General features: G+C 42.0%; 1 protein-coding gene across 1 annotated transcript in view; it reads left to right on the top strand.

The window, feature by feature from the left end:
- Pkd2 (polycystin 2, transient receptor potential cation channel) overlaps nucleotides 1-27,663 on the top strand; it is a 45,845-nt gene extending 18,182 nt beyond the window's left edge. The window contains exons 3-15 of the mRNA XM_085691564.2: nucleotides 2,673-2,806; nucleotides 4,193-4,443; nucleotides 5,684-5,908; nucleotides 7,897-8,125; nucleotides 12,447-12,614; nucleotides 14,627-14,808; nucleotides 15,988-16,108; nucleotides 19,386-19,484; nucleotides 22,231-22,352; nucleotides 22,578-22,695; nucleotides 22,954-23,117; nucleotides 24,777-24,924; nucleotides 25,431-27,663. Coding sequence (XP_085547690.1) covers nucleotides 2,673-2,806; nucleotides 4,193-4,443; nucleotides 5,684-5,908; nucleotides 7,897-8,125; nucleotides 12,447-12,614; nucleotides 14,627-14,808; nucleotides 15,988-16,108; nucleotides 19,386-19,484; nucleotides 22,231-22,352; nucleotides 22,578-22,695; nucleotides 22,954-23,117; nucleotides 24,777-24,924; nucleotides 25,431-25,667 — 2,198 coding nt within the window. The 3' untranslated portion in view covers nucleotides 25,668-27,663. The remainder of the gene's footprint in view (nucleotides 1-2,672; nucleotides 2,807-4,192; nucleotides 4,444-5,683; nucleotides 5,909-7,896; nucleotides 8,126-12,446; nucleotides 12,615-14,626; nucleotides 14,809-15,987; nucleotides 16,109-19,385; nucleotides 19,485-22,230; nucleotides 22,353-22,577; nucleotides 22,696-22,953; nucleotides 23,118-24,776; nucleotides 24,925-25,430) is intronic.

Genomic DNA, 27,663 nt, shown 5'->3' with positions numbered 1-27,663 from the left:
TTTCTGATTAGAACAGAGAGAAAATTCTTATTGTCACCCCCCACCTCAGAACATGTATTTCTTTTAGTTTGCTTTTAAGATGAATTTTTTCTTAACAAAATATGAATGCATTTTCAACAATTTAATTATGACATTCCTTGGTGTGATTTTCTTTGCATTATTTGGCTTGTGTCAGCTCTTTGAGTTGATGCTTGCAGAAGTTTAAATAATGACCCCAAATATCAAATATCCCAGTCCTCAGAGCCCAAAAATGTGTCACCTTGCATGTTGAAAGGGACTTGCAGGGGAACCCCTGCTGGCCAGTGCATCTGGTTCTGATTCTATCACCATGCCTCTTATAAGGGCTTTGTGACAACCTTGGGTCCTGCCCAAATAATCCAGGGATTTTCTCCCCATCGCAATGACTTTCATTTAACCTTCATTCTTTTTTAATAATCTTTAATTTGATATGCTGCTTGACAATAGAGGGACCAGAGAGACAGGTTCATCAATCATTTAGAAAAATTAGTTTAATACGAGTTATTCCAGAATCAAGAGATAATCATCTGCGTGTTCATCACTGTGCCCGAAAAGACACAGAAAACACATTCCTCCTCCTTGAAGCTTTTTGTCTTTAGCAGAGCATAGGAATTATTGCATATTACACCTGTAGTCATAATAACTCCAGTCTAAAATGGGACTTGCCAAAGTGCTAGAAGCTTTAATTTTCATGATGTGTACATGGAAGCAGGCATGCCATGGTGCACCTGTGGAGGGCAAACAGCTCCAGTGTTCTCTCACCTTTTCCTGGGTTTCAGAAATTAGACTCATGTCTCCAGGGATGTGTGCTAAGTGTTTTTACTTATTGAGCCGCCTTGCTGGCTCAGAAGTCCCCAGTTTCTAATAGATGTTTGTAGCAGATCAGTTAGAAAGGAAAAATCAGCAGGACTGGACATTGCTTAATTGCTATCTTTGTACTCAGTAGATTTTAGTTATTTTAAATAAAGCAGGGTCTGAGGCTCGTAGAGTACAAACAATCACTCAGGAGGTAAGAAACACGCCCAGCAATGAGACTCCCTACTCCTACGAGCTGCCATTGTGTCCCCTCCACGGTCCGTTCACTATGGTCTGTGAGCGCTGATAGTGGGGGCGTCTCTTGGTTTGCAGTGTTCATACAGGATGTGGTTGATATGTGGGAGGCACATAGCAATCCAAAGTAGTAATTAAAGCAAATTAAACGAAGGGGCCATTTGTAAGGATGTGACAGGTTAAGGGGCCAGCAGAGGGAGAGAGCCTCTTGGGAAAGATTATTGCCTGTAGGTATAGTGGCCATGGACAGAGCAGTACAGTTGTTGGTAAGGATTCTCCCAACACCTGTGGCCAAGCTAACGGATCATTGCACCCAGATGGTCAGTGGATGAGCATAGGGCGCCAGGGGACAAAATAGATTTGTCTCCCCTGACCTATAAAGGGGCAGAGGTCTCAAGTGTCTAGTCAGTAGAGGTTAGCCCCAGAGCTGTGAGTCAGTAGAGGTTACCTTCAGAACTGTGAGTTAGTAGAGGTTAGCCTCAGAGCTGTGAGTTAGTAGAGGTTAGCCCCAGAGCTGTGAGTCAGTAGAAGTTAGCCCCAGAGCTGTGAGTCAGTAGAGGTTAGCCTCAGAGCTGTGAGTCAGTAGAGGTTAGCCCCAGAGCTGTGAGTCAGTAGAGGTTACCTTCAGAACTGTGAGTTAGTAGAGGTTAGCCTCAGAGCTGTGAGTTAGTAGAGGTTAGCCCCAGAGCTGTGAGTCAGTAGAAGTTAGCCCCAGAGCTGTGAGTCAGTAGAGGTTAGCCTCAGAGCTGTGAGTTAGTAGAGGTTAGCCCCAGAGCTGTGAGTCAGTAGAGGTTAGCCTCAGAGCTGTGAGTCAGTAGAGGTTAGCCCCAGAGCTGTGAGTCAGTAGAGGTTAGCCCCAGAGCTGTGAGTCAGTAGAGGTTAGCCCCAGAGCTGTGAGTCAGTAGAGGTTAGCCCCAGAGCTGTGAGTCAGTAGAGGTTAGCCCCAGAGCTGTGAGTCAGTAGAGGTTAGCCCCAGAGCTGTGAGTCAGTAGAGGTTAGCCCCAGAGCTGTGAGTCAGTAGAGGTTAGCCCCAGAGCTGTGAGTCAGTAGAGGTTAGCCTCAGAGCTGTGAGTTAGTAGAGGTTAGCCCCAGAGCTGTGGGAGGGCAGGGATGGAGAACTGGTCTGGGAGAACTAAGAAGGGACCGGGGGTGTAGGGGAACAACAGACAGTCAAACGCAGACTCAGGAGATGCCAAGGCTGTGTAGGGTTCTGAACCCAGTGACCTCAACAGCTGCAAGAGATCATCCAGGCGACAGTCGGGGGTCAAACAATACACACGTCGGAAGTCAGTTCAGTACTCAGTATCAGGCCTGTTTTGTTTCCCATGGGCCAACATCGATGCTCCCTGTTTCTTATGTAAGCAGAGAGATAGGATAACCTAGAGTTTTGGTGGGAGAGGAAAGGCAAAGGGAGAACTGACCTTATGTGAACACTGATCTATGCAAAATTGCTCCTAGCAGGAGCAATGCCTCACAGAGGCCGTCGGCTGTGCAGATGTGTGTCTAGGGGGCAGCTGTGCAGATGTGTGTCTAGGGGGCGGCTGTGCAGATGATGTGTGTCTAGGTGCCCCCTGGATGCTCACTTGGTTCTTTCTGTGTTCCAGTGACCTACGGCACGATGAGCTCCAATGTGTATTACTACACACGGACATTGTCCCAGCTTTTCATAGACACCCCAGTGTCTAAAGCAGAGAAAGCCAACTTTAAAACTCTCTCCTCGATGGAAGATTTCTGGAAGGTATTTATTCATAAGTGACTAAGAGTTTTCTGAATATTGTTTACTTCATGTTGTAAGTTCTGCTCATGAGTGTCTTCAAGAGCTGTGAGTGAGTCATATAGAGTTCCTGGCCCTTTTGGCATTCATTGCAAACATTGGAAGCACTTTGCACAGATGTTTGATACATTTATTAATTCCTAGAGCAATCTTTTTGGGTACATACTAATACACGTGCTCCAGTTTGAAAAACTGGGTAGGTAAATTCAGGGTGCTTACCTTTGTTTGGTCACATGGTTGGAGAAGAAAAGACCTGGATTTTTTTTTTTTTCTGCTTCATTCTAGCTTTTTTTTCATGCTGTCATTCATGATTCTGTAAATGATGATTGAGAATGTCCTATGACATAGGTCCCACGTAGGCAGTTTGGGTGACGTACACTGTTTTACTTTTAGTCATTCGTGTCTTTGTTGATAGTAGCATGTGCCCTCAACTCCCAGAATATGTCCAGCTTCTAATAAGACATGGACACAATTTCAAAGATCTGTTACCGTAAAATTCACCATGGCCTCCCCCTTAATTCTAAGCTCCAACTAGCAGACAACAAGCCATGAGCTAAGCCAGTTCAGATGGTGTGGTGCTCAGAACCTAGGAAAGCTGAAGAGGAAATTTAAAAGGAAGTTATTGTTTCTCCCAGGAGAAGCAATATGGGAAATTCCTATTAGACCCTGAAGTCAGAGCTCTTGGTTCCAGGCATAGAGAAGGTAACCTCCTTAATATGTAAGAACACTTGTTGTTAAAACCCACAGTTGTGCAGTACTGACCTTGGCCCTGCTCAGTGCGGCCGGCCTCTGTGGATGCACGGAGAATGACTAGATCTGCTCCCCGCGTAGGAAGAGCCTTTTGAACGTGAACCTTCTCACCTGCACCCTTCCATGATAATAAAGGCCAAGCCCAGAAGAGAAGGGGCGGGGTTGAAGGACTCCACGAGTAGCGAAATAATCCAGGTAGAAAAAAGATCCAGCAGGAGAAGGTCATTGGCACCCTTAACTTTTCATTCCTGAGTTATGGCTATGTGGGATGCTGTTTTTCTAGGGGAAAGTGAAGTTAATGGTCTTGATGTATTTAGAAAACATGCTCGTCTCCACCATTAGTTCCGGCACGTTGATACTGTGTCAGATGCATGACCAGAAACGGGTGAGTTTCCCAAATGTGGGAACAGCTTAGGGAGGCCTATGCAAGGGCCCACATCTGACAAATGACAGCAAGGTCCAAGCCCAAATATTTCTGACCATGTGGCCTATGCTGTAGCTCTATGGGCTCAAAGGCTTGGTGACGTTTCGGTTCTAACATGCTCCAGGCAGAAGCCAGCCGACCTCTGAGTGGACCCTCTCCAGAATCCTTTGTTTCAGTTCGCAGAAGGCTCCTTCCTGGACGGGCTCTACTGGAAGGCGGAGGCGGGTAACCACACGCAAGCCGATAACCGAAGTTTCATTTTCTACGAGAACCTGCTGTTAGGAGTGCCTCGTCTACGCCAGCTGAGAGTCAGAAACGGATCCTGCTCCATTCCTCAGGACTTGCGAGATGAAATTAAAGAGTGCTATGACGTCTACTCCCTCAGTAGTGAGGACAGGGCTCCGTTTGGACCGCGAAACGGAACTGCGTAAGTGGCTGTGACGCATGTCCAGCCGGTGGCGCCCATGTTTTTATTTATTCTCTACAAAAAGATCCCTCCAATAGGCCAGGGGCAAGCTGACCTTTTCACCTTATTTTCTCTGACCTCTCTTCCCCTTTTAGTTTCTACACGCACATTTCAAAAAGACTGAATTGTCTGACATATAATCCAGGAAAAGGACAGGTGGGCCGAGCCTTTAGAGGGTCTAAGATGCTTCGGTCTTATTTCTTTTTAGGGCAAACAGGATTGTCCCTGACTCGTTTTAGTAGTTCTTAGAAACATGTTTTTGTTCAAAATGTAATTATTTAAGGTGCAGACTTAGGGGTCCTGAAGAGATGGCTTGGTGGTTAAGAGCACATACTGTTCCCGTGGGCACAGGTTTAGATACCAGCACTGCTCCCAGGGGGCCTGCACCTGTACCTACTGTTTCAGGGAAGGAGCTTATGTCCTCTTGCATGTGGCACACATGAACACACAGTCTCTCTCTCTCTCTCTCTCTCTCTCTCTCTCTCTCACACACACACACACACACACACACACAGACACAGACAGACACACACACACACAAATAAATAGACTCTTTAAAATAGATTTCTCCATCACACTATTTACATTTTGTTTTATTTATTTTTTGTCTCTTTTCATTTATTTTCCCTTATGTTTATCCTGCTCTTCCAGAGTATGATTGCTGGAATGCAGATTTGTAATTCCTTTTCTGGAATATCACTTTGTCCCCCATTGATAAGAGACACTGATAGAGCGACTCTATGCCAGACCCTATTCATAGCTATATCTCCTCTCCACCCTATAGAGTCCCTCTAAGTTTGGTGTCATCTCGTGTCATAGGAAACAAGGAGAGAGAGTGAATGACTTAGTGCACGTGTCCTTCTTGTTCGCAGTTTTCACTGGGGCCTTTGAGGGATGTAACCCTCAATCAGTCATCAGAAAAGGTCCAGTGGGAAGGAACATGGTGCTAAATGTGTCTGTTCTATGGGCAGACAGCTCTAGACTCTTAAGCTCAAACACTTTGGGAATAAATCAAATTTACTAAGCATCAGGGCCCTACTTACCAAACTGAGGCCAGTAACTGTGAGGGTTCACTAAGAAAGCAAATAAAAGCGTTTTTCCCAGCGATCATTTTTACATATTTTATCCCAGCAGGCGGCAACTGTCTTCCACTTTGTGACAAGGCTTTCCCTGGTTTGCCCTGCTGTTTCTGTTTGATTAGGTGGATCTACACAAGTGAAAAGGACTTGAACGGGAGCAGCCACTGGGGAATCATTGCAACTTACAGTGGAGCAGGCTATTACTTGGATCTGTCCAGGACCAGGGAGGAAACGGCTTCTCAGATTGCCGGCCTCAGGAGGAACTTCTGGCTGGACCGGGGGACCCGAGCAACTTTCATTGACTTTTCAGTGTACAACGCCAACATTAACCTGTTCTGTGTGGTCAGGTGTGTGCTGTGGGCTTTAGCCTTCCTATTTCTAGGTAGTTACCCGTATATCCGTTTCTGGAGATGAACGGGAGAAACCCTTCTTGCAGCCGGCTGGAGGGGGGGGGGATTACCAAGAATCAAGGCTGAGACCCAGGGAGGGGTGGTAACTGCAGGTTCGGTGAGATGGATATTTAGAGAAGGGGTTTAAGATCCTTAAATGCTACGACTTGACGAGACCCTTACCTCTGGTCAGGTGTATCTCTTTTCTAGACTCTATCCAGTCAAAGCACTGTAGGTAGGATCTGTTGTTGAGCTGCTTGTTTTTACTGTTATCTTCAGCCATTATAAGGATGGCCACCCTCCATCATCAAGTCCTCTGGCTACCAGTCCTTGGCTCCTCTCCCTGAGTGTCCCCACTTTTGTGGTTTAGACTCGTAAAAGACACATCAGGTTTGAGGTGTGGACCGTGCTGCTGCCATGGGCACTGTTGGAGACTGTCACAGCTGTCACAAGGGCTCTGTTGCCTTGTCCCACTCTGCGTCCAGTAAGCTGCTCTTGGGCATACGGGGCCAGTTTTTGTTTTCAGCTATGCAGATGTGTCAGAGAACAAATCATAGAGCCCTGCACTTGGAAAGCTTGCATCCAGCAAAGGTAAACAAAAGAAACAAGTTGTGTAGTATGGTAAATTGTAAGTGCTATTTAAAACCAAGGGATAGAGCAAGGCAAGAGTTAGTCTGTGTACACTCTCCATGCCCTTCAGTCATCTGCATATACATCTCCACAGGAAGTAGGAGCAGATTCTCATAATACTAGTGTTTTGTAATAATTTTCACATTAAATTCAACTCTGATTTAACAGGCAATTAGGTTTTGCCAATGCTTGTATTTATCAACTTTTGCTGAACATAGTACTTCTTTAAACTAAATAGATCATTTTGTTAGAAATGAATGAGATGAATGAGAATTAATTATAATTGCCATTAAGCTTTTCATAATGATCCCAGTGTTAATTTGAAGAGGATTCTAGCTAATAGACGGGCTACTCTGGCTCATTAGAAAATGTTTAATTTCAGGATGTCTTCAGTTTGTTGTTTTGTTTTTGTTTTATTTATTTATTTATTTCCACATCATCCCTAGAATTCTAAGATGGCCATCAGGGCAGTTACTCCGTTTCTTTCTAAGTCCCTAGGTGGTTAACAAGCCTGGAGCCTCAGTGGGGCAGAGGTGCTGTGACGCACAGGGGGCTCTTGCTTCCCTCTTGCTCACACTAAGGCTGAAATGAGACCCATTGCTTTTAGAATGGTGCTTGACATCAAATAGGAAAACTGACAGTGAGCTGACAGGAATTCCCATCTTCCAGCGTCCTGACTTTGACTTGGTCTCGAGGTTTGGCCGCTGTTCTGTGGGTGAGGACATTGTGATGCCAGATATGTGACTGAGGAGACATTCTCCTTATGCGGAGGTCGTTCTAGTTATTGAATCACTGAACCATCACACTGTGACACCTGCACAGTGGGAATTTGACAAGAAAAGTCTGCAGCTCAGACTGTTTAATTTCAGGATGTCTTCAGTTTGTTGTTTTGTTTTTGTTTTATTTATTTATTTATTTCCACATCATCCCTAGAATTCTAAGATGGCCATCAGGGCAGTTACTCCGTAGTAACTGTAGGGGAAAAGAAACAGCACTAACTGTATTAATATAGAACAGGGACGGTCCTGTTCCAGACAGCAGGTGGTGTTGAGTCATAGATAGACAACCTTTTGGAGGGAAAGCAGATAGCAAGCTGAAGAGCTCATTAGATGTTACATAGTTGCTGAATAAATGAGGAACTCCAGAGTCTTACAGTTCTAAATGCATGTCCTGAGTCCACCCAGGTCATCCATGTTTCCCAGCTTGAGGTAATTGGTTGTGACCGTAGTTTTCACCTCACAGTGCAGGGACAGAACATGCTTCCTTTCCTGATTCTCCCCCACATTGCTATTTTAACTGTTCTTTTTGCAATGCAGGTTACTAGTGGAATTCCCAGCAACAGGGGGCGTGGTGCCCTCTTGGCAGTTCCAGCCTGTGAAACTGATCCACTACGCCACAGCCTTTGATTTCTTCCTGGCAGCCTGTGAGATTATCTTTTGTTTATTTCTCCTTTACTATGTGGTGGAAGAGATACTGGAGATTCGGATTCACAGACTACACTATTTCAGGAGTTTCTGGAATTGTCTGGATGTTGTGATTGTTGTGGTAGGTTGGAAAGAAATGTGGACATTCCTGCTATCCCTCACTTCCTCTGTCTCCTAACTTCCCCGATGTCTCTCTTTCATTTTCTCTCTGTATTCTAAAAGCTTGTCAATTTGCAGTCTTTAATCTCAGTGTTGGGGATCTTGATATTTCTAGTAAGAATTCTAATTTTTTCTGTTATATTAACTTCTGTGTTACACCTTTTCATTTCTCATTTTGTATGAGGAACCTTCCTGACTATATAAAATGGATGTTTTTATTGAACTCTGACTTAATTGAACATATAAGTAATTAAGTTGGTGTTTGATATGTCATATGAGATTTGTAGGCTAAAACTATGGGGTGATTTTTTGTAATAATACTTTTCTGCTAGGGAAAATTGAGTTTTTTGCAAATATCAAATTATGACAAGAAGAAACTGTCTGAAAATTCTTGTGTAATGCAGAAGACATCCTGTAGTTTGGGACTCCCGTCACACAGTCTAGAGGAAACAAAATTCAAACTGTATCCATCAGTCACATCCTTTGCTTTCTTCCAGAGCCCTTGGTATAAACATTCATTTTTCTAAGCTTTTCCTTTTTCAGTAGCATATAAACTTTTGTCTCTTATATTTTTAAGTTATAACAGTGTGCCTATGCTACGGACCAGCTCAGGGGAGCCACTCAGACCGTGAGGGAACAAGACGAAGGATGGAAGATTTCAGGATATGGCGGAGGAAATTGACAGACAGTCACTCTCAATGTATTTTTGAAAATGCTGCGATTTTACTTTTTTCAGTGCAGGATTATATATTTTTTACAATCAAAGAACTTGGCAAAGGCATACATCATCAAATCATAAAACAGAAAAGAACAGCATAAAACAGTTTACAAAAAGAATCTTTGAAGATGCTTTGACTTGGGCACAAGGACTTCTGCTCTCTCATATTTTGTAAAATAAACTCTTTTTTTCCTGCCTACAGAGATACTATTGCCCTTGAGCTAGACTATCTTTATCAGCTTGCACAGGTGGCTGGCTGGTTTGAGCTAAGTGACCTTGTGTGCCTGGGTGAGAAAGAAAAAGGCTACTATCTCCCTGGGAAAGCTTTCTGCTAGGAAATATCTAAGACATAGTCTCGAACCTCTCTGAAATTCACTCCATATTACTAACCTCAACTCTCCTCCCTTCTCAATTCTCAGGCTCAGATATTGTCAGCTTAGGTTAGGTCTTTTTCTTCCCACGAGAAAGGTTTCATCGGCCTTCTGTTTACAATTGCACATACTTCCCAGGCAAATGCCTAAGGCTTCTAAGGTTTTTCCTGGTAAAATTAATTCCTTTTGTTCCACATCATCAAGGAATTGTCCTAATGATGACTCTGTCAATTCCCAGAACTGGCTACTTCTTTTAAGGCTTTAATTAATAGTGGGGCAGAATTTAAAAATGTCCTTAGCAGTCTTGTTTGTATCCACAAACAAGACTGGATTAGTCTGATCTGTTAGCAATATGCAAGGATCACAAAGAATACAAAGACAAGAAAAAAGACACACATATATGGCTCCAAATCGAGTCAGTACAAATGGTGACTCAGGTGGCATCATACCACAACTGATTGCCAAGGGACTGCCTGGAACACACAGCTCCAAGAATCCCAATCCTCCGGCAACACCTGCCTGCCCAGTCAGCATTTCTGCTACACTGGCGAGACAGCCGTGGATGTAGCATGCCTAATTATCATATGTTTAAAGTGTCTTTGACACAGCTGTGCCAGGTGCCATTGTGTGTCCAATTCCCACTGTCTCACCATTCCACAAAGCTCTCTGACATCTCGCGAGGACTGCATTAACCAGTGAGCAGTCTCCTGTCAGCCCTCTCCCTGACAGCATTCTTTCCTCTTTCCAAGTTAAAGTTACTTCACCGTTGTGACCCATTTATTAAGTCTTTATCAAGTATTGTCCACTAGAATTTGTTGGTATAATACGGAGCATGTTGTTCATGTGTGAAGGAACAAATACTTAAGACACGAGAGGAAACCGTGTGAGCGGGCACTGCGTGGCAACAGTGGTATTAGCACCAATGATAACAATAGTAGGAAAATGGCTTAGGCTTTAAGACCAGTGTGCTTAGCACATGCCCAGACGTCTCATAGCGGAAGGCTTATTCCAACCATACCTTGGCTCTCTCCTTTGCTCCGCCCCCTTCTTACTGAGTCATGTACTTGTGTGCTTCAGAAAGCGCTTCCACTTGAAATAGAACAGGGCCCGAGACCCACCGGACGCCGGCGCCACCCCCACTCCTTGGTGTTCTTGTCATATCACACGGTTATGCATGGCGAGGTAACTATCTGAGCCACGTGTTACTGAAGTATTAAAACCGAGCAATGTTAGACAAAGATCAGTACTAAAGGAAAGAAGAGAGGCAGCAGGAGTCTAAATTATTGTTCGGAATATTTCTGTATCGGTGCTGGCAGAGTATAGACCACATACATTCACATTATTCTACAGGGCAAGGCTTGGAACTTGAACGTGAAAAGTTGCCCTTTGGCTTATATTTAGTTATATTCAGGTTACTGAGAATAGAACTATCAAAAAGCAAGCACTATATGGAAATTAATTTCAGTTTTTTTTTAAACAAATACTACAAAAATTAGTCAATATTGAACATTTTAAATCTTGAATGCTGGTCAGTCAAAAAGTTAACTGTGTTCCCTGATTTACCGAATGTGTCAGTAGGTATAACAGGTATAGCCATGGGAACAAAAACCTGCATAGAATTTAAAGGAAACAGTTTAGTAGAATTCTAGCTTTTAGCATTCAACTATATTTCTATTTACTAGATAGACTGTAAACATAGGTACTACATGTTACAAAATACTTTTAAAGTCTACCTAGCAAGGAAAGTGTCTAGTATTATAGTTCAGTGGTTCATGTTCATATTTCATATCAAATGGGTTTGCTTATCACCATTCATACCAGTAACATGCTTCCTAACCACGCACCCACCCAGAGATTGCCAGGTTTCCCCTCCTACACCAGTGAACTGCATCACACACGCTCTGCAGACCTCTGGGCTAGTTGCTGATGCAGAAGTCAAAAGTGGCTTTTTTCTCTCCACAGCCATAGCATTGCGCAATCATCTCTTTGAATGCTTATCTCTTCCAGCTTTTAATTTTACTTTAATCTATGTGCTGCCAGTACTCAATTCAGACACTTGGGCTTTGATCAGGTTCATCCAGGTCTCCTTTGAAAGCTTTGCTGCCTACATAGAGGGAGAGGCATCCCTGCTGGCACACCTTGCTCCCCTGGGTCAGGAGCGCTCTGAAAGAAGGCCAGGGGTCTTGTTTTACCCAGGTGAAATTTAAGTCCATGTTAAAATTATATATACACCCAACATCTTGCAACCACGCTGATATGGTTTCCTGTGTCTTCCTGTTCTGTTTCTCTGGCACATATACTGTAGTCTCCAGGCTTGGGTCAGTTAGCTGGCTGCTTGTCCTAGCTCATTATCTTTTGGAATTACTGGAAAAAAATACTTTAGAAGTCTAAATTCAAATAATGTTGTTGGCTTGGCTTCACTGAGTGAAAACAAGTCATTTATTCAACAAAGATTCCAGGTACTGAGCTGTGCTCCAGGTCTTAGACACTGAGATACACAGGCCACCAACCCTCTGCCCTCTCTAAAAATCGTGTTTTGGTTTGGGAGGAGAAGGCCTTTTGTAGATAGAAGTGGGAACTACAAAAGATGTGAGTGTTCATACATGCATACTCACAAAAATTCTCCTTTTCTCTTTCCCTATTTTGAAAGAAAACTCAAGGAAAGTCAGTGTGTTAAGGTGATATTGTTTTTGTTTGTATTAAAAACATCTTAGTTGGGTGATAAATTATCTGAGATTTAGATAAAAGATTGCTGGATTTGCTCGAACAACAGAAGGGCTTCTTCACCTATTTCTCCCGACATAGTCAGAGCATCCAAGAGTGTAAAGTATGAAGACCAGCAGGAGGAGATACGGGGCTCACTACAGAGCCTTCCTGTGTGGGAAACAGGATTGTGAGTCTGGTTCTTTAGCTGTGATGGGCAGCTGGGCAAAAGAAGACCTTCCCTTTTGCGTGTGAGCTTATTTTTGTATGATCTCCTCTGCATACATACATGCACATACCTGTGCACATATTTTCAGTTGATAAGGGAAAGCCGGCTGTGTATTGTTTTTGTATTTTAGCGGATGACTTTGATGAGTGCTATTAGGTGAGTGATATGGTTAGGCCTCCAATCCATATGGAAAACTAGTCATTTCAGGGTGGATTATCAGTTTCTAAAATGATGTAATAAATATAAATTTCTTATCTTCCAGTTATCCATAGTGGCTGTGGTAATTAACATTTACCGAATGTCAAATGTAGAGGGTCTGTTGCGGTTTCTCGAGGATCAAAATACTTTCCCCAACTTCGAGCATGTGGCATACTGGCAAATACAGTTCAACAATATAGCCGCTGTCAATGTATTTTTGGTCTGGATCAAGGTAAGTTATATCACATTTTTCATATATACATACGTACATATATATACATATACATAGATAGATAGATAGATAGATAGATAGATAGATAGATAGATAGATAGATAGATAGATAAATCACACGGGCCATTCTCTTTTGGTGAGGTTGACCTGGCCAGGTCAACGTGGCCAGGTTGATGTGACCAGCCAAGGTTGTTGAATAGTTTACATCACGTAAATGGTGGCTTCTGTGAATCTTCCTGTATCTGTGGATGAGATGACGTTGGCTGCTGGATTCTTTTCAGATCTGGGGAAGCTCTGCCTAGCTGAGATTGAATCAGAGGCTCTTACAGTTTCTTTCCCACTCGTTCTCTGTGTAAATGGCAGGGCGTCTTGTGGACAGTGAGGCCGGATTCTGGACAGACATAAAACTTCAGCCATTTTGAGGCAGCTGCCAACTTGCCACCAGCCCAGGTTCTGTGACTGTGCCGTGCAGCCGTGCAAACGTTAACTCCCGGTCACATGTCCAGTGCGCATTTAAGCGAAGATTTTAATATAATTGGAATTTCACCTCCCCTGTCCCCATAGCCACATTTTATCTACGTGTTGCTAATGGCAACTGTTTTAGGACCATCACAGCGGGTTCTCAGAAGCAGCTTCCAGAGAGGGTACTTACCAGCCGCGCTGACCCTGAGAGAGCTGGGGCCGCGCTGACCCTGAGAGGGCTGGGGCCGCGCTGACCCTGAGAGGGCTGGGGCCAACCCAAATCATGGACCTCACATTGTGTTTCTCATGTTGCCATTGTCCTGACTACCACTGTGTAGGGTAACTCTGACATGGCAAAGATGCACCAAAACTATTTTCTGGTTTAGTTATTGTTACTGCTTTTTTTCCCCTCTTCCAGTTAATCTTTTGGGGGACATTATCATTGTATATCAGTCACATTTAAGCTTGTTTTTATTGTATTGTAACTGATATAGAATGTGAACAACATGAGGCAGAAGCTTTGTTCTGCTCACTGTGACATTCCCAGCCCTGAGGACAGTAGCTAGCATGGGCTAGATACTCAACAAATGTTTTACACTAATATATTCCTAGTACTAAAGACAGTACCTAGCATGAACTAGGTGCTCAAATACTTGACACTGTTACTTTCCCAGCCATGGGGACAGTACCTAGCATGAACTAGGTACTCAAACACTTTATATTGCTACATTCCCAACCCTGAGGAGAGTACCTGGCATGGGGTAGGTACTCAAATACTTTACACTGCTACACTCCCAACCCTGAGGACAGTACCTAGCATGGGGTAGGTGCCCAACAAACACATTTTATAGTAAGATAGATGTTCCTAGACTTGAAAGAGAAAAAAAGTAAATAATGTCTCCCTATTTTTTAACTATGATAAATGTAAATTACATAATACCATGTTCTCCCTTTTACATGCTTGCTTCAGAATCATGAAGTATCCAGCAGTGTTGTATCTATGACTACTGCACATCCCCAAACATACTTGCAATCCCAACAGAAAATGCTGTATCCCAACTCATCAACTTTACATTGTGTTTCATGTCCCAGTGAATTTGACTGTTCAAAGTACCTCAAGTAGATGAAGGCATACAACTTTTGAGGTTTTACATCTGCCTTATTTCACTTAGCACACTCTCAAAGTTCATGCCGTGTGACATGATACATTAAACTCCTTCTTATGGTAGAATAGTTCCATTGTATGTGTAGAGCACATTGTACCGTCCATCCATCTACTGACAGTTCCATTGTGTGTGTAGAGCACATTGTACTGTCCACCCATCTACTGACAGTTCCATTGTATGTGTAGAGCACATTGTACCGTCCATCCATCTACTGACAGTTCCATTGTGTGTGTAGAGCACATTGTACCATCCACCCATCTACTGACAGTTCCATTGTGTGTGTAGAGCACATTGTACCATCCACCCATCTACTGACAGTTCCATTGTGTGTGTAGAGCACATTGTGCCATCCATTCATCTACTGACAGTGCTCCTCTGTTACAGCTCTTCAAATTCATCAGCTTTAACAGGACCATGAGCCAGCTCTCCACAACCATGTCTAGATGTGCCAAAGACCTCTTTGGTTTCACCATTATGTTCTTCATTGTTTTCTTGGCATATGCCCAGTTGGCATACCTTGTCTTTGGCACTCAAGTTGATGACTTCAGTACTTTCCAAGAGTGTATGTAAGTATCTGTGAAATAAAACAGAAAAGTTTTTTTTCTATAAATGTATGAAAGTGTCAAATAATATTTTTCAAATTTATTTTAGAATAAGTTCAGTCAGAGCTGGCATAGCATTTCTAATAGCAAGCTAATGTTCTTGTCACTATCTGACTAGCAAATGTTCAGAATAAAGACACTTTGAAAACTTCTTCTACAAGCATTGTCCCAGCAAAGGACATACAGTGTTTGGAAATGTTGATTCTTAGGGAAACAGCCTTCAGGTAGGGAGACAGTGGAACAGCCATGAAAAGACAGTGTTAGTCCAAAGACCGAGACATTCTCAACACCCAACCCAGGTGGGAGTTTTAAATGGCCGTTTACAGGGAGGTGCACATGTGTGGAATGCTTAGCCCTGGGTTCCACCCCAGGGCTCTGTCATATAAGGAGGCCATTTGCCTACATTTTCATTCCTCTTGAACAATGTTTCCTTGTATCTTAAATTTCGACTTCTAAGCAATAAAACATATTTCTAATATTGTAGAAAAAACTAAAACAATTTACAAATCTTCAGTCTTTTTCCAGTGTCCCCAAATATACCAAAAAAAAGTCATCAAAACGAAACAAAAGCTCCACAATATTCTGAATTGCAGTTATGTGCCAGAGTTGCTAGGTGGTTAGGGAAAGAGTGGATCATAACAATGGACTTGGTGTGGCTTTGGGAATGGGGATTCCTAGTTAATCTTGCGTATTGATGAAAGCCAGGAAAAGAAGTGATGTCACTGACAGCGTCTAGCCATTGTGACCTCACTTTCAGTAACTGTGAGAGTGCTGGAGCTTTGAACCCCACAATTTTGTCCATCTTTCAATATGTGCATTGTCATTATTTTTGTTTAAAGATATTTTAACTTCAAAGCAAGCGTGACTATTACAAAGATTTGAGTTACCAGGTTTACCTAGATTATATATTTTTGCTATACAAATCATCTAATAATCAGATTTAATATTGAGTAGAAATGACATATATAATACGAAACCATGTTATTCTAAAAGGCATCATCAACTGACAAGGCTTTCCCAGAGAGGCCGACAGTTTTCAGTTTCTTGGCATCTATCTCGAACTTCTCAAACTGTCCCAGCATAAATGTGCGCCCACAACTGGACCAGGCTGGTTTTGCATTGTGTTCTGTTTTGTTTCCATAGCTTCACCCAGTTTCGCATCATTTTGGGTGACATCAACTTCGCAGAGATTGAGGAAGCTAACCGCGTTTTGGGACCACTTTATTTCACTACATTCGTGTTCTTTATGTTCTTCATTCTTTTGGTATGTATATGTACATATATGTATTTTACAGTGAGGTGATTTAAACTTTATGCTCTTAAATCACCACCGTCTCCTTTCTCTCACGCGTGATCACCTATCATTTTAAATAAATACATGGAAAACAGAACAATGTTGATTCTAGAAAACTTATTATGTTCATTGATTTACAGTTTTCAGACATAATTGTTTTTCCCATGGTCTTTCAATCATCTATATATGTGTATCTAACCATTATAAAATAATTACGAGTGCAGGTTTATCAAGTTCCTAAGTGGCACTTTGCCTCCCCGGTAGGACGTGCTTGCCTGCTTACACAGTGCATTGTCTCTTACTGCCACCTTTGTCACTTGCTAGTGTGATTTCTGTTCCCCCTTTTTCTTTGAGAAAATAGGAATTTACAAAGCAACTTAGAAATAGGACATCAAGAGTCATAGTTTGATGGAGGCTAAGGTAATATTTCAGCTTTCTCACAGGGCACAGGCCTAAACACTGTCAGAAAGAATATGTGTGTATTAAACTTATAAGCAAATCTAACAGCAATTAGGAATTGTTCCAAGAATAATCTTTCAGTCTCTTGATTTGGAACAACTTTACCATTTACTTTAAGTAAGATTTTTTTTAAGGTGTTTTCTTCTTTTCTTAAGATTTCTGTATTCTACTTGTCCACTGGAAAGGTATAAAATGAAGTTAGCTTGACTTCGAGAGAAGGCATATTCCCAAACATGGTCATCTAGTCAATTTGTGTAAGGGATCCTGCCTCACCCCTTTGAGTACTGGGATTGTAGGTGGGCTGCCATGTCTGAACCACACTTATGTGGGGGCTGGGGATCTGAACCTGAGTCCTTAAGCTTAGACACGGAACCATCTCCCTAGCTCCTCGCTTTGCAAGTATAAAATGGAGAAGGTAGCATTACCTCCCTTGTGTTGGTTAGTGAGAAAATCTATGCAGTGTTCAAGACGGGTCCTCACAGTGATAGTTCCAAGTGCTAATGGTTCCACCTGCTGTCTAGAGACTATTCTGACACTTTCCTCTCCCCAGTGGTAATGAATATTACCATGTATTTGCAACACGCTTTCTCAAAGCATTGTACCTAATAAATCAGATGTGTCACCTGCATGCCATTTGTTTGTATCTGGTGATGGTTTATAGCTGCAGAGAGGTATACTTAACTCTGTCTGCTTTCCCCACAAATCCATAGAATCTGAGAAGGTCTAAGTTCTGTTTCCTTTTCCATGGCTTTCTCAGCTGTAAACACATCACCGAATGTACAAGCACTATAGTTTACACTTTATATTATGTAGGTAAGAATATAGTGTATGAGAATATAGTGGCTCAGGCAATATTTATCCAGTGACTGATGGATGAAGATTAAGACTCTTGTTTTAGTGAAGAACTCTGATTCTCCATCAGTTAAGGAGGAATATTGATTGAGATTGGACACCAGAAATTAAAACAGAACATAAATTATACATAAACCCACGGGTGCGTGCTCTAGTTCAAGAGAGAGACCCTGTATTGCTAGGCTAGCCAGATGAGGGAAAACAACAACAACAACAAATCCTCAAACAAACTCTTGTATTATACTATAATCTCAAAAAGTAAAGGGATAATTATACTTTTTTAAAAAATGAAACATGGTCTTGGGAGATGGCTGACTGAGTAGGAATGGTGCTCTGCAAACCTGAGACCCTGACTTTGGTCTCCAGTAGTCAAGTAAAGAGCCAGAACAGACAGAGTGCACCAGTGCCCAGGTGCTGGGAGGGGGTGTTGACAAGCAGGTTCCTGGATCTTGTTATCAGCCAACCTAGCCAATGAGTGAGCTTTACGCTCCTGAGAGCTCCTGTCTGAAAACAGCACGATGGTGACAACAGAGAGGACACTCGCTCTGGCCTTTGCGTGTGCACTTATTGATGCTCACATCCACACACGCGTACATGCACCACAACACATACACACGGGCCAGATGACGTTTGTGGGTCTTGCCCTGTTTGCTGGAGAACCTCGGAGATTCGACTGCCCTGTATTCCTGGTTCTTGTCTCTTGTCAGGGAAGAGGCACAAGTGAGGAACTACGTGGAAGTTTATTACAGAGGGCACATTTCCATTTAAAGAGTGAGTGCAGGTTTCCTGAGAGAGTCCCATATTACAGGCTTTCCTTCCTGGGTTTTAGATGATTCTGGGGCTTGTGATCCAGGTTACAGAGGCCCAAGGTTCCGCTGTCAGGACACGGGGTATCTCATTTCTTTGTGTAAGGGTTCGGCTCGGCAGGTCTGACATGATGGAGCTCAACACCCAGAGCCCGTCTGGCCGGTGTTGAGCCCAGCTGTAGGTGTGAGGTGAACTTTGTGGGGTATCTTCATCTTCTTCATTCCTTCCTGGCTATGGTTGCTGGTTGTTGGCTCTTTCCCTTGATCTCTGCCGAGTTTGGGTAATTCCCCGTCTCCTCCTGGTCACACCAAGAGACAACCTAAGCTTGCCAGACTGTGAAGTCTTCACCTTTTCACAGAGATTTCCTTGACCTTTATACTGGGCCTACTCTATGCCCATTTGCTGAAGTCATTTCATTTCTTTAAAATCTGTTCTGTGTACCTCACATGAGTAGATGATAGTATTTGAAAAAAGTTAAGTAAGTGGATTGTTAAAACTTGAAGAGCTCTTCAGAGTTCTACACAATAACATAAATGTTTTAAAAGTAGAAAACAATAATTCTTCCATCTATACACAAATGCATTAACACTTTGTAGCTTTTTATTGTCTCGTAAAATATGTCAAAAGGTGTGTTCTAACTTCCGTTCTACAACATTTTGACCAAGCTCAGCACGAGGAGGAAAAGGTTTATTTGTCTTACATGCTACAGCCCAAAATGACACAGACCTGTGCTGCCTACTGACTCGTTCCCATGGCCTCGTCAGCTCCCTTGCTTGTAAAGCCCAGGGGCAGTACTGGCCACGGCCCTCTCACACCAATCACCAATCAAAAAAACTACCCTACCCTCAAGACTCGCCTACAGACCAGTCTGAGGGAGCTGATTTTTCAGCTGAGGTTCCCTCTTTCCAAGAGACTCTAGATTGTGTTGACTTGACAACAGCTCACCAGCATAGCATGGTTTTGTAAGTGACTTAGTGGAGAAATACTGCTTCAAAGAATATGAGAGTAAAACCTAATTAGTAACTGCGTGATTATTCAGTTTTGGTAAAACGGTAAGCCAAAAAGGCATGTGTTCATGTTTAGATTACTTTCGAAATGTTCTGAGTCTCATTCTTTCTTTTATGAACAGAACATGTTTTTGGCCATCATCAATGATACTTATTCAGAAGTGAAGTCGGATCTGGCCCAGCAGAAAGCAGAAATGGAACTCTCAGACCTTATCAGAAAGGTAGGCTATGCCCTAATCGCACAGCTGTTTTCCTACATATAAAGGAACATTATTTTAATCAGCTTACCAAATCAACGCTGATTCCCTGAAATTATTTGAAAGGTTGGTTGCCTTACTTCAGAAATAATTTAAATGTTTTCTTTGGTGGGAGGCTTGATAGATAGGTTAGGACTAAAATTTTGAGAATCCTTTTATGATCTGAATTTAATTTTAAAATGATTTCTTTGGTTCTTACTCAGTGCCCCATAGTCCTGAAGTCACACAAACTGAAAGGGGTTGGGCTACATACATCTAATTCTGCCCTTCTGTCTCAGTTGGCACTTGAACTGAGAAGGAAGGAAGGCAGACACTCTCCTTTAACTCTGGCCTTTCTGTGTAGAAGACCAAAAGGAGAGGTTCCTAGCTCCAGGCCACAGCTTGGGGGGCTGAGTTCTTTGTAATCCTTAACTAGGAGGAAGGGGTAGGGAAGTGCTTTGTTCTTCTCTCTATGGCTTCCTTTGGCTTAAAACTAAAACTTACATAAAAATAAATAGGTGTATAGACACCCTCCCATCCTGGTAGGGTGGAATCTCTCCTTTACTGTTTTTCTGTTCAAGCCTAAGCCCCGTAGTGTGTGAATTCTGTTTTAAGGGAAAACTTATGCTTCATAAAGTCCCTTGGACAGAACCTAAGTGCCTGTTGTCTTGGGTGTTCTACCACAGTTGATGGCGTTTTGCTATTTTTTAGTGTGAGCAAGAGCACTCCACACAGCAGACTTCTGACATTCAGGAAGTTCTGTTACGGCATGTTTACTTAAGTTCAGGCCCTCAACCACAGGGCTCAAATTTGTTTTCTCGCAAAATATTGTGGGACATGGTGCAGAGTGCACACCCTGCTGTTAGCTGTTTAGTCTACAGACGCCCACCTAAGTAAACGTCTGTGATCTTTCATCTGTTCTGATTGGCCACGGGACAGCTCTGCTTCAGTTCACATACACAAAGCATGCGGCCTCGCCTTCTTGTCTCCCTGACAAATCCATGTTTTCTGTAGGAAACGAGAAGGGGACTGCAGAGGTGGCTTGGTGGTTAAGAGCACTTGCTGCTTTATCAGAGGAAGCTCACAGGTGGCTGTTGCTCCAGTTCAGGAATTTTGATACCCTCTTCTCACCTCTGTGAGCACCCACAGGCACATGCGCATAAATACACATGTGCATGTACACTCATAAAAAGTATTTTGTAAAAGTAAAAAACCTGACTGAGAAAGAGACATGGTTGCTAGAAGGATCAGCTGCTGATTGAAGGATCCAGGTAAACAGCTAAAACCGTTTAGCGAAGATCTGTTTATTGCAAAATAAACAATACACAATTTAATGAAAACATGTTAGAGGGAATGACATGCAAATAAATGTCATGTTAAAGTAACTCTTAGGAGGGTGTCTTAAGTTACTTTCTAGTGCAGTGAGGAGACAGCACGGCCAAAGCAACTTGTCAGAAAAGCATTTAATAGGGGCTTGCCTAGAGTTTCAGAGGCTGAGTCCGTGGTCATCATTGGGAGCATGGCATCAGGCAAGGAGGCCTGGCACTGGGGCAGTAGATGGGAGTTTACGTCTTATCTGTGTGTTGCAGGCAGAGAGATAGATAGAGATAGATAGAAAGAGAGACTGGGAATGGTATGAGCATTTGAAACCTCACAGCCTACCTACCTCCAGGGCCACACCCAATTCTTTCCAAATAGTTTCACCAACTGTAGACCAAGCATTTAAAGATGTGATATGGTGAGAGCTGCTATTCAAACAGAGATGTTTTTCAGTAATAAATAAGAAAAAGAAAAAAATGTTAGGAGCTGATCTGTTCGTAGAGAGGGTGTGACAATTCACCAACAGAGCAAGTGTGTTCAGATCACACTTAAGTGTGTGACAATTCACCAACAGAGCAAGTGTGTTCGGCTCACATTTTTGTTCAGAACCCTGGATATATTTACAAAGACATTAAAGACTTGTCTTCCGAGCTCATGATAGTATGTTTCCTTGCACTCAGTAAATATTGGACTTGGTTTTATATTTCTGTAAATATAAAACTGACTATAGAATTATAAATATATAACTAATAAAGGTCATAAAACAATTAATTTTGTTCTTGATTATTCAGTCACTTTACACAATTCAGCCTTATAGCCCTGCTCATCATACACAACTATCTGTCTCTGCTTCACTCCTGCAGCACTGGCGATGAGCCCAGGACTCACACATGACTCGCCAGTACTTATCAGTGGAGTATTTCCTTAGCGTTGCCTCCAGTTTCTTGAAAACCCTCAGGCTTATTTCACTGACTTAAAAATTGTTTTTACCTCTTAGAAAATTCTTTGCTATTATATGAAAAATGAACAATCCATAGCTTCTCCACAACCCCTTATATTCTGGGGAGCAAGCAGCTATGGAATTCAAGGCGGTTTACATTTGAAGTATAAGCATGCATATTTAACTTCATATTTCAAGTGTCAACTTTATTTCAAATGTAAACATACACATACATGCATACATGCAAGGAAGAAATCTTTAGTTCCTGATTTATTGAAAGATGCTGAGTTTTCTGCATGTTTTATAGAAAACTGAGATTACATTCATTACTCATGCACCAACACATTTTTCTTGAATTACCATCTTCTACCAAGGGCTGAACTTTCAATAGTTTCACTGTAACTGACAAAATTCAAAAGGAGAATAAACAAAATTATGTCTTTTTCTTTTCTTTTCTTTTCTTTTCATTAGGGCTATCAAAAAGCACTGGTCAAACTAAAACTTAAAAGAAACACTGTAGATGACATCTCAGAGAGTCTCCGGCAAGGTGGGGGCAAGTTAAACTTTGATGAGCTTCGACAGGACCTGAAAGGGTGAGGGCTGCACCGTAGAACCTGGGAGCGCCTACTGTACATGTTAATTTGCTGATGAGAGGTTGTTTCTGCCCCAAGTACTGGTAGAGAAATGCTTTTCATTTGGGGAAGCAGGTATCTTTCTGCAGCATGCTGTATATCTCCTTCCTCCTGCATTCTGATGTTTCGATGCTCGGGCTGGACCATGAACTGAATAATTCACCTCAGTCCTCGCAATGCTTTCAGGAAAGGGCATACTGATGCAGAAATTGAGGCCATATTCACTAAATATGACCAGGATGGCGATCAGGAACTGACGGAACGTGAGCATCAACAGATGAGAGACGACTTGGAGAAAGAGAGGGTGAGCCCTTGAGGGGATGCCTAGGGGGCTGCCTGGACGCAGTAGCTCCACTTTCTAGCAGTCCTTTCTCTCTTCATCCTCTCTCCTCACACCCTCAACCGACACACTGATAGTCTGCTTATTCACCTTGTTTATCCCTGTTTTAAAATGTCAATCCATGAAATAAAAACTGTAGAAAACCAATCTGGAGCACACTAGTTTTCCTGTTTGTGAGGTCTTGGTATGTTGGCCCCTACTGGAAGACTCCATATTCTTCAGGAGGACCTGGACTTAGAACACAGCTCTTTGCCACGTCCCATGAGCGGCAGAAGTTTCCCTAGAAGCCTGGATGACTCGGAGGAGGAGGAGGATGAAGACAGTGGGCACAGCTCCAGGAGGAGGGGCAGCATCTCCAGCGGGGTTTCCTACGAAGAGTTCCAGGTGTAAGTACAAATGTTTCCCCAGTTTCTGTTGACCAGGGTCAAAGTGAGATGGCACGGCTCTCACGGAGTTAAGCATTTACTTCTTTTCATGTCTAATATCATTTCTTTAAAATAGGTTTTAAGAGTATTTTTTATAATAGATCTGCATTGTAAGCAATTAGGGAAGCAGAGAAAAATGTTAATATCCTCTTTGTTCCTTCAAACCAAAATATCTTAGCTAATTTTAGAGTCCGTGTCTCCTTTTACATATATGTGTCAGTGTTTTTACATGTCTTACGGCCTAACACAGGGTCTGTCCTTGAGGAGATTAGACAGCTGTCAGTTTCTGTCTTCTATTTCCCTGTTGACTTTATGCTTATTTACTTCTATCTGCTTTGGAGAACGAGGTAATCACATCTCTATTTTTAGTCAATTATTCATTTCTCCCTTTAATTCTAGAAAGTTCTGCTCAGTGTTACATGAAGCTGTTAGGAGCATACATGTTCCTAACAAGGAAGTCTTGATACTTCAGGTCTCCTTTCATATGTCTTTATCATACATGAGATGTGTTGCTTTTCTCATGAGAACGTAGCTCAGTGACATTCTTCGTACATTATAAACCCTTATTTTTCTTTTCATTCTTTCTTTGTTTTTATCTTTCCTTCCTTCACTGTGTATGTCTAGATGTGTAGCTCTAAGTTTATCCTACTTGCAATTTTCTGAGTGTCTTTAATTTGCAATGTTCCTTATCAAACCTAGGGAAAATATTATTTGAAGATGCATTATTCAAGCATTTTAGATGTCATATATTCTCACTTCTCTTCAGTTGCCTTTTTGATCAGTGGTTTTCATTTGTCATATGTTCATGAGAAAATTTCCAGACCTTCAGAAGGATTGAGTTTTTAAAAATAATTTTCAATAGCTAATTCTTTTTCTTTCTTTTTTTTCCCCCTGAGACAGTGTTTCTTTTTATGGTAGCCTTGGCTGTCCTGGAACTCACTCTGTAGACCAGGCTGGCTTTGAACTCACAAAGATTGGCCTGCCTCTGACTCCCGAGTGCTGGGGTTAAAGGCATGCGCCGCCACCACCTGGTCCTTGTTAGTATTCTTATCATTGGATAATTTGTCTCCAGGGAGTACAGTCAGTGGCTGAATCACAAGCAGAGGGGCCAGGAAGGGAGAATTCAAATTGTTGCCATTTGACATATTTTAAGGCATTTAAATATTTGTATTCAAAATAATGAGATGTTAAGAGAGCACACTGTTTTCTAATAATTCTGTTTGCTTATAATTCTGTCTCAGGAAACATGATGCAGCGTGATTTCTGGTGTCACCTTAGACACCTACTGTATAGGTGAATTATGATTTATTTCCATGATCTCCCACTAGTTGTTTACCATAGCCACTGTTCAGTGCTGTATGTGAATACATTTGTCATACAAAATTACATATATGAAATTTCCTTTAGAATTTTTCCGAAAAATGATACTTGTGAATAAAGACTTTTAAAGCTTTATTCACACAATTCTATTAGCAGAAAGAATGGAGGTTATCATTCCCACAAACAGCCCGAAACAGTTTGTCTTTAAGTCTTGCAAACACAAAGTGGCATTTCCATGGGAGTCCTGTGGGATGAAGGACATGGAGGTGTGACCTCTGTGCTCGCTGTCGCCCCCTGCAGGCTGGTGAGACGCGTGGACCGCATGGAGCACTCCATAGGCAGCATCGTGTCCAAGATCGATGCTGTCATTGTCAAGCTTGAGATCATGGAGCGGGCGAAGCTTAAGAGGCGAGAGGTGTTGGGGAGGCTGCTGGATGGAGTGGCTGAGGTGAGCAGTCATGAGCGTAAGATGCTGACTGGTGGACATGGTCTTTATTGATAGGAATGGACACACGCGACACTTCACTTGGAAATACTGAAGAGGAGCAAAAACTAAAGTTTACATTTACATCATTCACAAATACTGTTTTCTATTCACTTTTGTCTTCAGGTTTTTCCCCCTTAAGCAGAAACATTTTTTAGTTCTGTAGAGCACAAAGGTAGTCATCCCATTTTGTAACTCTTAACCCAATTCCTGTCCTCCTCCTTATATAACCTTAGATCAAACAACCTGGAGGCGTGGCTCTTGATACCCTGTTTGAGAGTGCTCCCAGCAGTGGAGCAAATCATCAACTGAACAGTTATTCCACCATCTCTCAGAATTGTTATTGCGTACTGTCTCCACCTCCAGTCTTACATAACTGCAGCATATTTTACCTAAAACTCCGTTGCATTGTGAAATAATTAACAGACAGCATGCCCTGGTTTCTGCTATTTCTTTAATTTCTTTGTTAGGATGAGAGGCTGGGTCGTGACAGCGAGGTCCACAGGGAACAGATGGAGCGCCTGGTGCGGGAAGAGTTGGAGCGCTGGGAATCGGATGATGCGGCGTCACAGACAGGTCATGGTCTGAGCACACAAGGAGGACTCAATGGTCAGCCACACCCTAGAAGCTCCCGGCCTCCTTCCTCCCAGTCCACAGAGGGCCTGGAAGGCGGAGGTGGAAATGGAAGTGCCAATGTTCACGTGTAATAATCCGCGAGTGTTTGCATGTGTGTCGTCAGACATGAAGAGGTGATGTGCAGTATGGCAATGTTAATGACAATATTTATATACCCAGCTAGGTGAGGATGCTGGTCTTTGTGACCAATTGTTATACTTTTCTGCACTTTAATTTATTTTACGTAAACTTTACCCATGGTTCAAGAAGGATTGTTTTACTTTTTCTCATGTGAGAAATCTAGATGTAAATATTGAGTTCAGAAAACAAAAAATTTTGAAAAGTATGCCCAGTAGCTGCCCTGTCCAAGTCTTCAGGTGACAATGAAGAAGCCTTTTAAAGTTGTTCTGAGTTCATGTCCCATCCCTGCACTTGGCAGTGGCAGTCCTGTACAATGCCTTAGGGAAAACCAGGCATTTCTTTCCACTCAGATATAACTTGAGAAATTCCTGCAAGCTTCCTTCTAAGAAAGGAGTCTTATTTTACCAACCTTTGTCGGGTGAACTTTTCTCACAAAGGGAGCAGGAAAGAACTCCCAAGCAGAGTACGGACATGGAGCCATCGCTGAACTGTGTATGAACAGTTGTGACAGATATTAAGTGCTGTGCCTTTTTTGCTATTATATTCCCAGTTTGTGGGACTAAGCATATCATTTATTTTTTGTATTATTTAACTTTTGTTGGACACTTGGTAAGAAAAGCCGAAAGGATAAATTATAGGATAAAAGGTAGGGGAACTGGAAAGTCCTAATCTGTCACTAAACTTGACTTTTCGATTCTTTGCCAGCATAGAAATTTCTCCTGTGTGTCTTATTTGCAGCTGAATCTAATATTAAGATAGCTAATGAATAAGACAAACTTACTGAATATTTTTGTATGCAGTGAGAGTTTTAATCCAGCAAATTACTTTAAGGAAGTTTTAAAATGCATAAAAGCTTTATAAAAGTAAAGGTTTGTCATATGTTTTATCTAAAATATAGTTCTCAAATATTCTTCATTTTATATTTCAGAATGAAAACATACAATGCAAATTTAGTTCAGTTTCATGAAAGAGGACCCTAATATTAAGGGGTTTTCCATTATTAGAAGGGATCAGCTAAATGTTGCATATCAGCAATGGTTTCATTAGGCAAGGGTCTCTCTAAATTGATGGGAGACATCTATTTCTCAATACATGTTGCTGTTGTTGGTGTTAAAGACTGGGTGTCACTGTCTAATACTGGCTGGCCTCAGATGCACAGTGATGCATCTGCTCTCTGCCTCCTGCATGCTAGGATTAAGGACATGTGTAATCACACCAGGCTAAAATGATTGTTTTGAAAAGTGCTGAGTAACCTGGTCTTTTGAGAGCCAAGGACAAAAGCCAAGCTGGTCAGTATTCAGCAGATAGAGACCAGGTAGAGGACAGCCCTGGACTTGAGTGCTGTTCTTGAAATTCTCCAGCATTCATTTAGTTCATCAGACCTGCAACAAACTGCTGAGCAGACAGACCTTTCTAGAAGCTTCTATAGAAATGAAGCTTGTCGAATTTCCTTAATTCTGATGACTCCCCGTCTATTGTATTCTCTTTTAAATATGCTATGCTAATGTTTTTCCCTGGGTATTGAAGTTTGCAGTCCAGGGGTATATTGTATGTATGTATTTACATATGTGTATCATGTTGTTACATGTAAACAAACTTCAACTTGAAGTGCATTCATTATGTGGTATCCATGTGTACTGACCACGTGCCATATATCTGTTATGGTCACTGGAACATCTTTTTATGATGCTTGTTATTATACTGTTTCTCATTTAACTTGTAAAATTTTGCAGAACTCTTTTTTTCCCTTTTCACATATACATTTATATATTTTTCTACAATGGCCCTGGGAAGTTCAGTCCCAATCTCTTTTCTATTATCTTCCCCTCTGTAATAGGTATAGTTAGGATATATATTCAAGGTTCTTCTGACAATCAAGAATTTCCTAACTGTAATAATTTGTACATTACTTAATAAAGACTTGGCATGGTACCAAGGTATAAAAAA

The sequence above is a fragment of the Myodes glareolus genome, chromosome 8 (genome assembly GCF_982192425.1).
Source record: "Myodes glareolus chromosome 8, mMyoGla1.1, whole genome shotgun sequence".
Lineage (NCBI taxonomy): Eukaryota > Metazoa > Chordata > Mammalia > Rodentia > Cricetidae > Myodes > Myodes glareolus.
The sequence above is the reverse complement of the archived record's forward strand: the minus strand, read 5'-3'. Positions and strand labels throughout refer to the sequence as shown.